This window comes from Agelaius phoeniceus, chromosome 9 (assembly GCF_051311805.1).
Source record: "Agelaius phoeniceus isolate bAgePho1 chromosome 9, bAgePho1.hap1, whole genome shotgun sequence".
In the NCBI taxonomy this organism is placed as follows: Eukaryota; Metazoa; Chordata; class Aves; order Passeriformes; family Icteridae; genus Agelaius; species Agelaius phoeniceus.
This window is the reverse complement of record NC_135273.1, coordinates 26,319,378-26,332,324: the sequence shown is the minus strand read 5'-3', so window position 1 is coordinate 26,332,324 and position 12,947 is coordinate 26,319,378. Positions and strand designations below refer to the sequence as shown.

The window sequence follows — 12,947 nt, the reverse complement described above, 5'->3', positions numbered from 1 at the left end:
CTTTCCCCCTCTCATATGCAGATGATAATGCTGTGTAGGGCTGTGTAAATATTAAAATTAGTAAATAACTCTCTAACTGGGCTGTAAGTGCATTTTTACAGGAGAAGATAGTAGTGAGCTTTTAGGTAAACATATTAAAGTTGGAGAGGAGGGAGGGGGTTTAATTTCCTTAAAAACTCCTATGATATTGAAGTGTTTGAGGAAAAGTTTGAAGGATTGAAGTCAAGCTTGGAAAAGGTACAGTTGAAAACTGCATGATTTAGAATGGGGCCCCGAACATCCAGCTCATGCTGTAATTTTGGGTTGGTTTTATTTTTGAACAGAATTTTCAGGAAATCTGTTGATTTTCTATTTCTCCTACCCATTTGCTTGTCAGGTTTTGAGCTCGGCTTCGCTATGGCGAGTCCCAATGCGCTGGTGTGCTGGGAGGCGCAGTTTGGGGACTTCCACAACACGGCTCAGTGCATCATAGACCAGTTCATCAGCTCTGGCCAGGCCAAGTGGGTTCGGCACAACGGGATCGTCCTGCTCCTGCCGCACGGCATGGAAGGAATGGTGAGCGCTGCTGGCTGGCACGTGCCCCAGGGAGGGCTGGCTGCACTGCCCTCTCTGCAGCTGGAAAAGCCTAAGGGGGCTTGGGGATCCCAGGGGGGGAAGGCACTGTAAAACATGTGGGGCTGCCTCAGTGTTATGAGAGGAATTCAGATAGATTGACTGGTGAAAACCAGAAAACCCTGAGAAATATTTCTGAGCTCTTAGCTTTGTGTCCTTGTTAGCGGCATGTACTTCCCCCCATTTTTTTCCTTTTTTTTTTCTCTCTTTTTTGGTAACTTTCCCTAAGACACTGCCTTCTTTCCCCAGAAAGCTGCATTCTCAGTGTACAATAAGAAAAAAAAAATCATGTCTTAAGAGTGCTTTCTTGGTTTTATTTTGCATAAAGTATATCTCTGTAAACTCTGCACTAAATTCTCTTGCTATGAAATGATATAAAAAAACTTTAAAACTTCAAAAATCATTGACCTCCTCTGAAAGTAGCTAATTTTGATATTATAATAAATCTTTGTCTTTCTGGAAAGGAAAATGTTTCTACTAGCTGTTGACTGTCATTTTTGGTGGCTAGTGGGAGGAACTAGACAATGTCTTAGAGGGAAAGGGCATGGGTACACCCTATGTATAAAGATACATGAAGTTCATATCAGCAGCAGAATTGTTCCTCAAATATTTTAAATTCTTTTTAAGAGTACATGAGCATCATGTCAGGCAAGGTTAATTTTCTCCTTTTCAAATACATTAACCTTCATGAATTGTTGCATATATGTTTCTAGTTTTCTTTTTAAAAAAAGCATAGTATGTGCCACAGTGCCAATCTCCATCTGTATAAATGCTTTAGACCTTTTCACCACAAACTGTGTCATTTCTATTCTCACAAACAATTTCGTTTATTTCCATTCAATTATGATCCTGTCCTGATACACTGGGGTGCATTCATATCTTATGAATGGCTTTCCACATCCATTGTGCTTAAAGAATAATGGGTCTGATGCTGTTCACAAGGGTTTTGATAAATTAATTTTTTTAACTGTATCCTGAGGGGACAACCTGAATGAGCCCTCAGCAGTAGGTGTGGTCCTCTGCAGGGAAGCACTCAGCTTAAGGGGCTGGTTCTCTGCTACTTAGAATACATTTAATCCTTTTTTCCCCATAGCCACTTGGCAGAGAAGATTTGCACAGGTCTTCTGAAACATGCTTATTTTGCTACTAGTGTCAGCTGCTTTTGGTATATTTAAGAATCCCACCAGGCTGCTGAAGTCTTTTTCTCTTCCCAGAGGACCTTTTCATTACAGGAGGACTAGTCTTTCTATAACTACAGTGTTGGGGACAAGATGATTTGGGGAAGGATTCTTAATGGGATATGGATCCCTTCACCTCTAGGTCATGCATTCACAGGCAAGTTGGCTGTGATTGAAAGGCTCTGCAGCCTAATGGCTCCTTGGGGACTCATCTGAAAGTAGCTAATGGATTCAGTATAGGTCTCACTGGATAGGTGGTCACAGTAGAGATAAGCCCTACCCCATCCCACGCAGTAGTTGCTGGCAGTCTGATTGGTGGTGTCAGCACAGAAACCGAAGATGGATGTGAACATTGAGGCTCTGGACTGAGGTTGTTGCTGGGGCAGTGTGTGAGTGATGGGAAAGCCTCACCTGCCTCTCCTGTAATTGTTTGCTGGTAACATCTCTGTTCCCATGTACTGACTGCAGTGTGCTTGTGAAGCACTGGGTTTTGTGCTGTGTGTGCCATCTTAGTGCAGGATTTGATTTACAGCAAACAGATGTGAACAGCAGAGGTGCTACAATAAACTGGGCTGCTACTGTGCTCCACAGTTTTGTGCAGTTTTGCTCCTTGCTCTCAAGTCCTTTCCTGTCTGTGACCAGATTATTTGGCACCTCAAAAGTGGAGGCAGAATTCAAAGGGGCAGTGATACCAGGCACAGTTCTAGGCTGTTTGTGTTATACCTTTGTTGCCAACAGAATGTTTTTTTCTTTTGAATTCCCTTAGTCCATGAAGCAGACTGAATCATTGAGTCATAGAATGGGTTTTGTTGGAAAAGACTGTAAAGACCATCTAGTTCAAACCTGCTCACTATGGCAGGGAGCCTTTCACTAGACCAGAGGCTGCTCAAAGCCTCATCCAGGCTGGCCTTGAGCACTTCTAGGGATGGGGTATCCACAGCTGCTCTGAGCAACCTGTGCCAGTGCCTCACCACCCTCCCAGCAAAGATTTTCTTCCTTGTATCAAACCTATACTTGCTCTCAAAGCCCTCTCCCTTGTCCTATTGCTACTTGACCTTGTAAAAAGTAGCTCTCCAGCTTTATTGTAGGCCCCCTTTAGGTACTGTAAGGGGCTGTAAAATATTTCCCTGGAACCATTTCTTCCCCAGGCTGAACCATCCTGACTCTCTCAGCCTGCCTTCATAGGAGAGGTGCTCCTATGTCCTTGGATCACCTTTGTGTCCCTCCTATGGATCTGGAATCCTGCACTTGGAATTAGGAAGGAGGATGTGTTCAGTCAAGGGGGACTACCAGTTGTCAGAATAATGACAACAATTTTGGAGTTCATTAATTAAGATTTCAATAGAGGAAGTTACTAGGAGAGATAGCCATATAAAGAAGAAATCTCTTTATGAACATTATTAGCTCAGGAGACATGGAGAGAGTTGAGAGGTGTAATAGTTTGTCTTCGGGTTAAAATACTTAACAGCTGTGTGTGAAAGGAAAACCCTTCCTAAGGGCACCTGTCACTTGAACAAGCCAAGGCTGTCAGCAATAGTAATACATAAAAAAGCACATTGCATTCTCACACTCCTCACAGCTTTCTCTTATCCTTTATAAATTAAAAGGAAAAACAACAGATTCTTTGATATTCCTTATTCCTGGTAATTTCTTAGGCCAGCATTCATGTTTTGCTAATGTAAAATGGAGTTAACAGCATTTGTGCAATTCAAGTAATTGCCATGGGTACTGCTAGTGAGACAGTGGATGGGAGTGTTCAGTAATGACAGAACATAAAAATATCTCCTGAGGAGGCAGAAATTAATCATAGGTTAGTCTGGCAGATAATGCGTGTGTGTATTTTGATCCATTTTAGCTAAAGCATTCATCTCAGTATTTGGTCCTGTACAGAACAGTGAACAGTAGTAGGACAGAACCTGTCCCTACTTTTGTTGCTAATACAGCAAAAGTAGTCAGCAGTTAACTTTGTGTTTGCTCCTGTTCAGCATGCACAAAGAGTGAGTCACTGCAGTTCTCTGAGGCACCCAGTGCTTCTCTTCCTGACATTCCTCGTGCTCCTGTTTGCTCTGTATTAGCAAGGTGATTGTTGTGCCCACATGGGCCCACTGCCTTTCCAGTGTTCTTCATTGTGCAGCTAGTCTGAGGGTAGAAATCACTTGCAGCTGGTAAAATCATTGGCAATACATGTGATAACCCAAACTCCTATGAAAGCAGAAGATGAGGAATTCTGTCCTGTGGTGTGTCCTGTCTCCCACTGCTGTTGTTGATGCCTTTGGCTGGGGGGCAGGTGTGCAGCTGGTGCAGAGGGGACAGGAAGTACACTCACATGCAGTGAGTGATCTAGACTGATGTCTAACTGCTCATTTGGCTCTTCAACATTGTTTTAAATGATACCTTTACCAGGGTCCAGAGCATTCATCAGCCAGGCCCGAGAGGTTTCTGCAGATGAGCAATGATGATTCTGATGCCTATCCAGTAAGTAGTTTTGTCCTTTTCTTGCTTTTCACATCCCAGAGATTTTTTGTTAGTAGCATCCTTTTAGCTAGGTATAGCAGGTTAGGATTTAGCTTCAAGTCTTGGTGTAACTTCAACTTGATCCCAGTGAAAGTAATGGAAGTATGCAGCATTGCTCCTCATTACAAGCTGAGGTCACATACAGTTAATCTCTGGCAGCATGATCTTTTTATGGCTGTTCCTCAGGGCCCAGTGATCCTGCTGGTTTATACTGCTGTGAGTACTGCAAATAGGTGTCTCTAGCCAATTTCTAAAGGAGGCCACATGAGACTAGCCTGGCTCTTTGCAGTGGAGCTAAATTGTACTGCTAGGAGCACAAAAATAAGCAACTTCTAATTTTGATTGGGCTAAGACTTGATTGGTCATTCACTTCTACAGATAAATACACAGCTCTACAGAATAGGAAAGAGAGTGAAAGCCAACTCTACACTGAAAAAATGAATTACAGTTTAACATTCTTTCAAAGCGGTTCTATTTTGTTTCTTCCACCTGCTGATATCCTAGTCCTCCTCAGTCTTCCTTCTTGGACTTCTCATCTTTTCTGAATTAATGGAAACTTTTCATGTTGATTTGCATAAATTTTTAGGAAGAAATAGAAACAGAAAGGATGCTTTGTAGGGATGGTTCCCTAGCCAATAAAACAATCTCAGCTTAGAGCTGCTAAATAAAATTTTTGTGGAAAGGAGTTTCTGAGAGTCAGAAATAGAAGGATGGTTTTCAAGCCTTTTATATGATCTTTCAGACATTTTTCTAATGCCTTTAATGTTTTTCTCAGGAGTTCACTGAGCAATTTGAAGTTTCCCAGCTGTATGACTGCAACTGGATTGTGGTGAATTGTTCAACTCCAGCCAATTACTTTCATGTGCTCCGAAGGCAGATCTTGCTGCCATTCAGAAAGCCGGTAAGGTTACCTGAATGGGCTTGATTATTCCAGCTAAATTAGCCATCAAACAAGGAGCGGCCTTTGCATATGACACGCTGCTGAAATGAATGAGGATTTCTGGTGAAAAACCTTAACTGAGCCCAGGCTGAAGTTGCCAGTTTGATGGAAAGAAGCTCAGCTCTGATTTACTATGGCTCTAAAACTTGATTTTCAGCTTTGCTTCCATCTGGGTATGCAGATCTTCAGATGAGCTTGTCAAGATATTAGTGATGTAGCTTACAGGCTGCAGAACTATCATCTGCATGTCTAATTGCTGGAACTTCAAAGACCCAAGATACAGCTGTTGAATGTTTTACTGGTTCATAACCTGTAATTTGATTTTGTTGTCAAAAAAAAACAAACATAACCAGTGAGTTTTGAGAACCTGTAAAAGGAATAGGCTACCTAAATCTTCTGAATAATTTTGAAACTTTCATGGCTTTCAAAACAGGGGGAAAAATTTACTGTGTTTGCTGTTCATACTAATTTATTTTCTATCATACTCGTTTTGTGTGCACAGAGTTAGAAATGTTGCATGTGTAATGAAGAAAAAGCAGCTCCTGACTCTTGGAAAAATTTCTGTCTTACAGCTGATTGTTTTGACACCCAAGTCACTGCTGAGGCATCCAGAAGCTAAATCCAGTTTTGATGAAATGGTATCTGGTAGGTCGCCTCGAAGTATTGTGAGGAAATAATTAGCTATACCAAGTTGCATGTCAGACTCTGAATCTGCTCTGCTCTTGTCTTTTCTTTTGGCATTATTCCTGTGGAGCTGCCATAGTGAGAGCTAGCAGGGACTTTTGCTGAAAACTTTGCCTTCGCATATAGTTTCTTAATTTAACAGGTTTATCTTGTGACCTTAACCCTTAAACTTAATGGGAAGTGCATTTCCATGTCTGCAGGGAGTTTCCCCTCAAGAGGCTACTATGTCCCTTTGCTCTTTTTCTCTTCACATCAATATGTAATTGTTCTTTGTACTGCCCATGCCTCCTGCCCCCATGACTGAGGAATAGGTTTTAATTACACTGGGCCCATTTGGAAGAATAATGTGCCCGGTTCTTGTTACAGTGCTTGGTTTGGGGCTGCTGTGTCACACCAGTGATCTAAAGAGAGATCAGTGAGTTCAGAGCTGTTGTTGGCATGCCATCAGCACCACGAGATGCACAGTGACTGCAAGGGGAATGCCAAACACTGCAATGGTTTTGTCCTGCCTTGCACTGGTTAGTCTGTGCTGGAGTGGCATCAGGAAATGCAGTGACATGTAATGAGTGAGGGATTAAATTGACTGTTCAGAGTGAGAATGTGGGCATAGATGTGCTGGTCTATCTCCAGTTCCAGAGAGGGTCTGACTGCTGTCAGAAGAGAGCAACTGCTCAGTTTTTTAAAAGCAACTTACACTGTATCAGTGTGCTTAAATATTGTATTATTTTATTTTTGTAAGTGTGTAAAATCTGCTTCTCAAGCAAAGGCATTTGCTGTTTTTATTACTGTTTAAAAGCTCTGTAGAATGGGTCAGATTAGAAATTCTGTAGGCTTTGGGATTTGTCACTTTGTCTTGGGAGTCCCCTCCCCTTCAGGCTAACCACAGTAGTGGCTAAACTCCAAATTAACATTGAATTTTGGCATACTTTCATGTTTCTGCTGAAGAGGATAACAGGTAATAAAGTGTTTCTGACTCTCAGCTAACCCTTTTTGCTCTGCTTTTAATAGAAAGCTGAGAGAGAGAGGAAGATTGACTCCAGCTGACCCAATGAAGCACAGATTCAGTCTTTTTTAATGATGAATTTTGCTGTTCAGTGGGACAGGATAATTCTGATATAAATCAGTTCTTCTTTGATATGTTTGTGCTGTTGCTTTTCTTCCCCAAGATAAATGATTTAAACAGGAGTTTATTCTCCTGGTAAGTGGGTGTGCTGATTCAGGATAGGAGGTCGAGCTGCTGTCTGCTACCCTGCAGTTGTTTAATGTGGAAATAGTTCTACTCAATCATATACGAGAGCAAAGAAAAGGATCTTTTAGACTATCAAGTCCCTCTTCCAGTATCCCAAGCAAATTGTACTCCACTGGGAGGTGTTAGCAGCGAAGATATGCATCTGAAATGGTACTTGTACATTAGCATTTATACATGTGGCTCAGCTCTGTGCTAATTCTTGCTTTGGCTATTGCTATTTTAGCTCTCAAACAGAAGTTTAAATCAAAAACACAGCAGTAATGTGTGTGCTTGGGTAAATAGTTCTGCAGTTGCCAGATTTAGTTGCATTATGGATATTTGTTTTGTTTTTATAGAATATTCTGAAATTTGTAAAGCTGTATTAATGTTACATGGTTGAGATAATCTTGGAATGAAGAAAGAGAATATTTCAGGTGATTCTCTGGAAAAAAAACCCAAACTGGAAGCAAAGTTGAGCTGCCCAATCAATTTAAAAGTAAAGATGTAATACACAGCACAAAGCTGAAACACAGTCCACTACTGATATGATTCTGTCTATTAAGTGTAGTGAAAGACTGGATTATTGGAAATCTTCTAACTTCTTGAAACAGAACTGCTGAAAGTGACTTTAGCCAAGTTACCAGTGTGAAAGGTAGGACTGGAGAGGCAGGAGAACCCTTCAATCACTGCAACCTGCTGCCTGCTCAGTAAAGGACTAAAGGGCTGTTTCCTGGGCTGCTTTATTGAAATGTCAGGTCCACTGAGGGCACTTTTTCTAATTTGTGCTCCAACTAGGTACCACTTTCCAACGTGTGATTCCTGAGAATGGGCCAGCAGCTCAGGCACCACATGAGGTCAAGCGCGTGATTCTCTGCACAGGAAAAGTCTACTATGACCTTGTGAAAGAGAGAAAGAACCAAGACCTGGAGAAACAAGTAGCTATAACCAGACTTGAACAGGTGAGCTTCCTGATCTCAGAAGACAGGGTCATGGGAGTTCCTGTGCTCTCTCCTAGAATAGATGGTGATAGCATTTTTCTAGCACTTAGCATCTCACATATTCTAATCCTTTGTGGCCTTGTGGAGAAAGAACACATCAATTGCATACTGGACAATGAGAACCAGAAAACTTGATCACTTTGTTATGTTGTTCTGGAAGAGTTAAGATAACAATATGATAGCACCTTAAATTTGTATATGCAGTCTGCTAGCATTAAATGTTGTGAATAGTGCACTTTGAAGCTATGTTGTCATTCATTGATTAAGGACATGCTACAGCTACTTCACTGAAGAAGGCATAGGAGTGCAGGTGGTCTGGACTACAATCTACTTCTGTTCATACTAACAGAACTATAAAATACTTGTGTACTCATTTCTGAGCATTAAATCAATTAGAGAAACATGAGTCACTCTCCATGGAAAAGTAATGACTCACCATGGGCTAATACCACATAAGAGAAAGCCTTGACAATTATTACCCTCCTTTTCCAGATCTCACCATTCCCCTTTGACTTGCTGAAAGAAGAGCTTGATAAGTATCCAGCTGCTGATCTGGTCTGGTGTCAGGAGGAGCACAAAAACAGTGGCTATTACGATTATGTCAGACCTCGTTTCCGCACTATTGTGAACCGCACTCGACCCATCTGGTATGAGACTTTAAACAACTGCTCTGTCTCCTGGGCTGATGTGTTTGCTTTTAAATTTGGTTAGGATTGTTTTCAGGTATTTATGGGTAAGTCAGGTTCTTCACAAATCAAAACCTCTGACTCTGGGTTCTTGGGTGAAGGAGGGAAAAATCTAGACTATTGTTTCTCAAATATAAGATGCACATATTGCTCCTCCTTGTAGATCTAAAAGAAGATCAGTAACTAGGTCTGTATTTATTGCTACTTAGCCCGGCACTTAGCTCTCTTTTGTCTAAGATTCTGTCATTTTAAGAATTTCATTCCAGATATTAGGTTTCTGCAGGAAACAGCTGTTCTAAGAGCTCAGTTCAGGCACTTTTGCATTTATTTTAGATGATTGACTCTCAGATCTGCCCATGCAGCTGTCAAAGGAATGTGAGTCTTCATTGCTAAAAGCAAGTTACCTAGTTATGAGACAGTGTACCTGGCTGCCCTGGGAGGGATGGGGAGAAGACAGCTTAACAATGGTGGGAGGAAAGAAAGGGAAGCTGACCAGAAGGTATAACTTGGTACAACTTAGATTGATTTTTATTTAAGAAAGATTGATGACTAAATATCCAAACCTGCCAAGCTGACTTGAATGCATTAAATAGCATGCTCTCATGCTTGTTATTGTCAAAATAGTGTCTCTTCTCACCTCACTGTCCACCCAATTCTTTTTGTCATGAAGGTATGTTGGCCGAGAGCCTGCTGCTGCAGCTGCCACAGGCAACAAGAACACTCATCTGGTGTCACTCAGAAGGTTCTTGGATACAGCTTTCAACCTGGAGGCCTTTGAGGGAAAGACATTCTAACTGCAAGGTCCTGACCTGTCTCTGACTGGTAGTCTCTCAAAGCACTGCATCCAAAAGGAAAGTGGGGAGAATACTGGAAAATATGTATTTTTTGCTTTACCAAATAAAAGGATCCTGCAGCTGACTTCATTACTCTGTACCTTGCTTCCCAGTTTATAAGGAAAAAAAATCCCAGCTTACCTTCCACCATTTTTGTCACTTGTCTCTTGAAATTGGGACCTCTTTGACACAAGAAGCTTCTCCTATCCCAGAATGCAATGTGTGCTTGGTGAGGCTCATCTCTCAGTCTGTGGGCACTGTCTAATTACTCTAAGTAAGTAGAGCAGGCATGGACAGCACCATAGTTATGCACACAAGAGTCATTACCACAAGGAAAAGAAATTACTTATTTCTGTCTATATATCAGAGAAGAGTAATGAAACTGAAAAGCAGAGTTGGTAGATGACTTTGGTAGAGAAATGTACCAGCTGTATTTGTTAGAAGGAAATGGTGAGGTAACCTGGAGGTGTAAGGAAGAGGCTGGAAACAGGAAGTCACATTACAAAGTTGTTCAACTGGGGATAACAGAAAGTAGCATAAACCACTTAGATATGAGGTCAAGAAGGGCAGAAGTAAAAGTGACCAAGAAAAGGTTGTTTGAGGATGCTTGAAGAAGGAAGAAGTGTGCATGAGACCACAGTTGACAGAGCAGTGGGTGATCACCAGGAGAATTCAGCATCAAATGACTTCAAAAGTAAGAGGTGCTCCTGCTCCCTGGGCTGCCTGCTTTGATGCTGTGTGGTATTAGGGAACTGTGGGGTCCTGTAAACATCCTTGTTTTGGATGAAAAGTCTTTCCCTCACCATAATACTAAGATATGCTTTTCCTTGACCATTACAAGATGGTGTTTGAATGAAAAATTTCTGTTTTTGCAACAAGCAGTTGGTTTTCTGCTTTGTCCAGTGCTATTCCCTACCTCACACCTCCTTGCTGATACTAATTCAGCTCTGAAATGGCTATTCCTGATTTACTCACCCTTTTTTTTTAGAGGAAGGTGGGCAAGCAACAGCTGCAGATTTACCAAAGGCACATGCTGTGGTTTTGTGCAAGTAGTGATTGATTATTTTTGTCCCTTAAGTTTATCTGTCAATTAGAATCCCAACTGCCATGTACTTTGAGTATGGGCATAAAAGTGAACCTCCTCAAGCTGCTCTGTGTCAGGGGGCTGATGTACAGCAAGTGCTGGACAGGAGAGAGCAGCAGAGGCTGTTTCTCTTGCTGGGAACTAGTGCTTGGCTTCTGGGGAGGCACTGCATGGCAGGGTGGTGTGAGAACCATTGCTTGTGCTTCCTCCAGAGTGCTAGAAGGCAGGGGAGCCCAGCACACTCTCCCTCTTGATGTAAGAACTAGTATTGTCAGAAGTCCTGTTCCCTCTGGCCCAGGAGAACTTGGCTCTGAGTGGACTTTGTGAGTGCAGGTTTCTGCAGCACTAACCCTTGTAGTGGCCAGGAGGCTTTCTGCCCTCTTTGTACTGGCTGGCAGAGGGAGTGCTGAGCTGAGCAGTGTTGGGGTGCAGAGGATGGCCACGCCTGTGCTGGGGCAGGGAGCTGGAAGCAGCTGCACAAAGGCCCCGTGCCCCAGCCGTGCCCTGAGGGTCAGACTGGATTCCCCTGCAGCTGCCTGGAGACAGCATGACAAGTGACTGGAAAACACAGAGATGAGGCTTCACTCCATCTCCACTTCCCTGTCCTGAGCAGGCTCCTTGGACATGCTGTTGCTCTGTGAGTACTTTGCCCTGCTTCTGCTGTATGGACTGTGACATAACAAAGCATGGCACTTTATGTCTGATTCAAAGAGTCGGGTGGAATGCTGGAAAGCTTCTTGTCTCAATATAAAAAGCTGTAATTAAAAGCTAAAGCTATGATCAAGTACTACATGCCCAAGCATGTTTCCAAAAAGGCCTGTGTGCCTTGTATTGTCCTTTTATTTGGCTTGGATACACCATGATGGTGAAGAAACAGTCCTTCTGTCAGAGCAAAGAATTGATGTGGTAAGGTACTTACCATGGAATCCAGAACTGAACTTAGTCTAATGTTTGTGAAACTCTGTAGCATCCTTTTAAATCAGGCCCGTTGCCCTGGGCTTTTTCTCTCACTGAAGCATTTAAGCTAATTCAGTCTTTGAAAACCTAATGAACTTGGAAAGTACTGCAGCTGACAGCCACAAATGTTGTTTCCTATCCTTTTCTATAGCTCAAAACATTAAGCTGATAGACAGTAACCATCACCCAAAGTATTTTAATGCTTTTATGAATGCTTGTTTCTTGTAGCAAGAATTGAGTGCAGCTAAATATTTCTGGCTCTGTTTATTGTATTCTCAGTTTGCATAAGGCAGTCAGCGCTGCATGAAATATGATAAATGCACTTTTGCCACAGTATATGCAGAGGTAGAAAACAAAATTAACATAGAAATATAAATGGTAAATGACAGATTTTCACTCTCATTGTGTATCATAGATTGTGGCATAATACTTGCATAAAAATTCCATCAAAGTTGCAAAAAAACTCAATAAAATAAAAGTACATAAGAAGAAAATTCTCTGTTATGGCTGTTCTTTTTGACAATTTCTCCTTTGAGTGGGGACATTAACATCCTATTTGTAAAAGTGTTAGGACAGCTCATTTGTCTGTTTTCTATTTGTTTCCTCAGTGTTGGCTTATTTAAACATGGAAGCGGTGAGGTAGACAGCATTTGGACTAGCAAAAGATAATTATTCAAAACCATTGAGTCAAAATTGACAATAACATTGAGGTTATATTAGAATATTTGGCTTCTTATTTGTTATTTTTTTGAAAAAACACATTAAAGCATTTTTATTTCAAGGAGAGTTTTTAAAATACTGGAACTAGACTGGAATTAACATCTCTAATTACTAAACATGTTGTGTCTTCAGCTTTGAGATGGTATATGATTAAAAGATTCATCTTTGTACAATGTTTGACAAGTACTGAAGTATTATATAGACCTCTTGTGAAAAAAGTTGGCACTGAAATTCAAATGACAACTTTGCAATTTGGAAGAAATAGTAAATGTGAGAGCTGACTTCATCTACTTGGGGACACACCAGGCTGTGCATGCCCACAGCAGCAAGACTTGCTTAGATAATCAGCTTCTGTCACTGTTCTTCATTTCTGACAGACAGCAGGAGTGTGCTTGATGGAAACATTTGCTCTGTCCATAGTACAGAGTCTGTGCTAGAGCAGAGGAGGAGCCTGTTCTCCAGAAGAGAAACCATTCTGTTTGTTCCAAGAGGTAAAAATTAATGTATGGGACT

The 12,947-nt window shown here is 41.6% G+C and overlaps 1 protein-coding gene across 2 annotated transcripts in view; it reads left to right on the top strand.

Annotated features, from left to right (window-relative positions):
• The window catches only part of OGDHL (oxoglutarate dehydrogenase L), a 47,941-nt gene extending 38,175 nt beyond the window's left edge, over positions 1-9,766 (top strand). For both annotated transcript variants that reach the window (XM_054637041.2, XM_077183310.1), the window contains 7 exons: positions 377-555; positions 4,194-4,265; positions 5,080-5,205; positions 5,817-5,889; positions 7,952-8,115; positions 8,647-8,801; positions 9,511-9,766. In XM_054637041.2, coding sequence (XP_054493016.2) covers positions 377-555; positions 4,194-4,265; positions 5,080-5,205; positions 5,817-5,889; positions 7,952-8,115; positions 8,647-8,801; positions 9,511-9,634 — 893 coding nt within the window. In that variant the 3' untranslated portion in view covers positions 9,635-9,766. The remainder of the gene's footprint in view (positions 1-376; positions 556-4,193; positions 4,266-5,079; positions 5,206-5,816; positions 5,890-7,951; positions 8,116-8,646; positions 8,802-9,510) is intronic.
• The last annotated feature ends 3,181 nt before the right edge of the window (positions 9,767-12,947 follow it).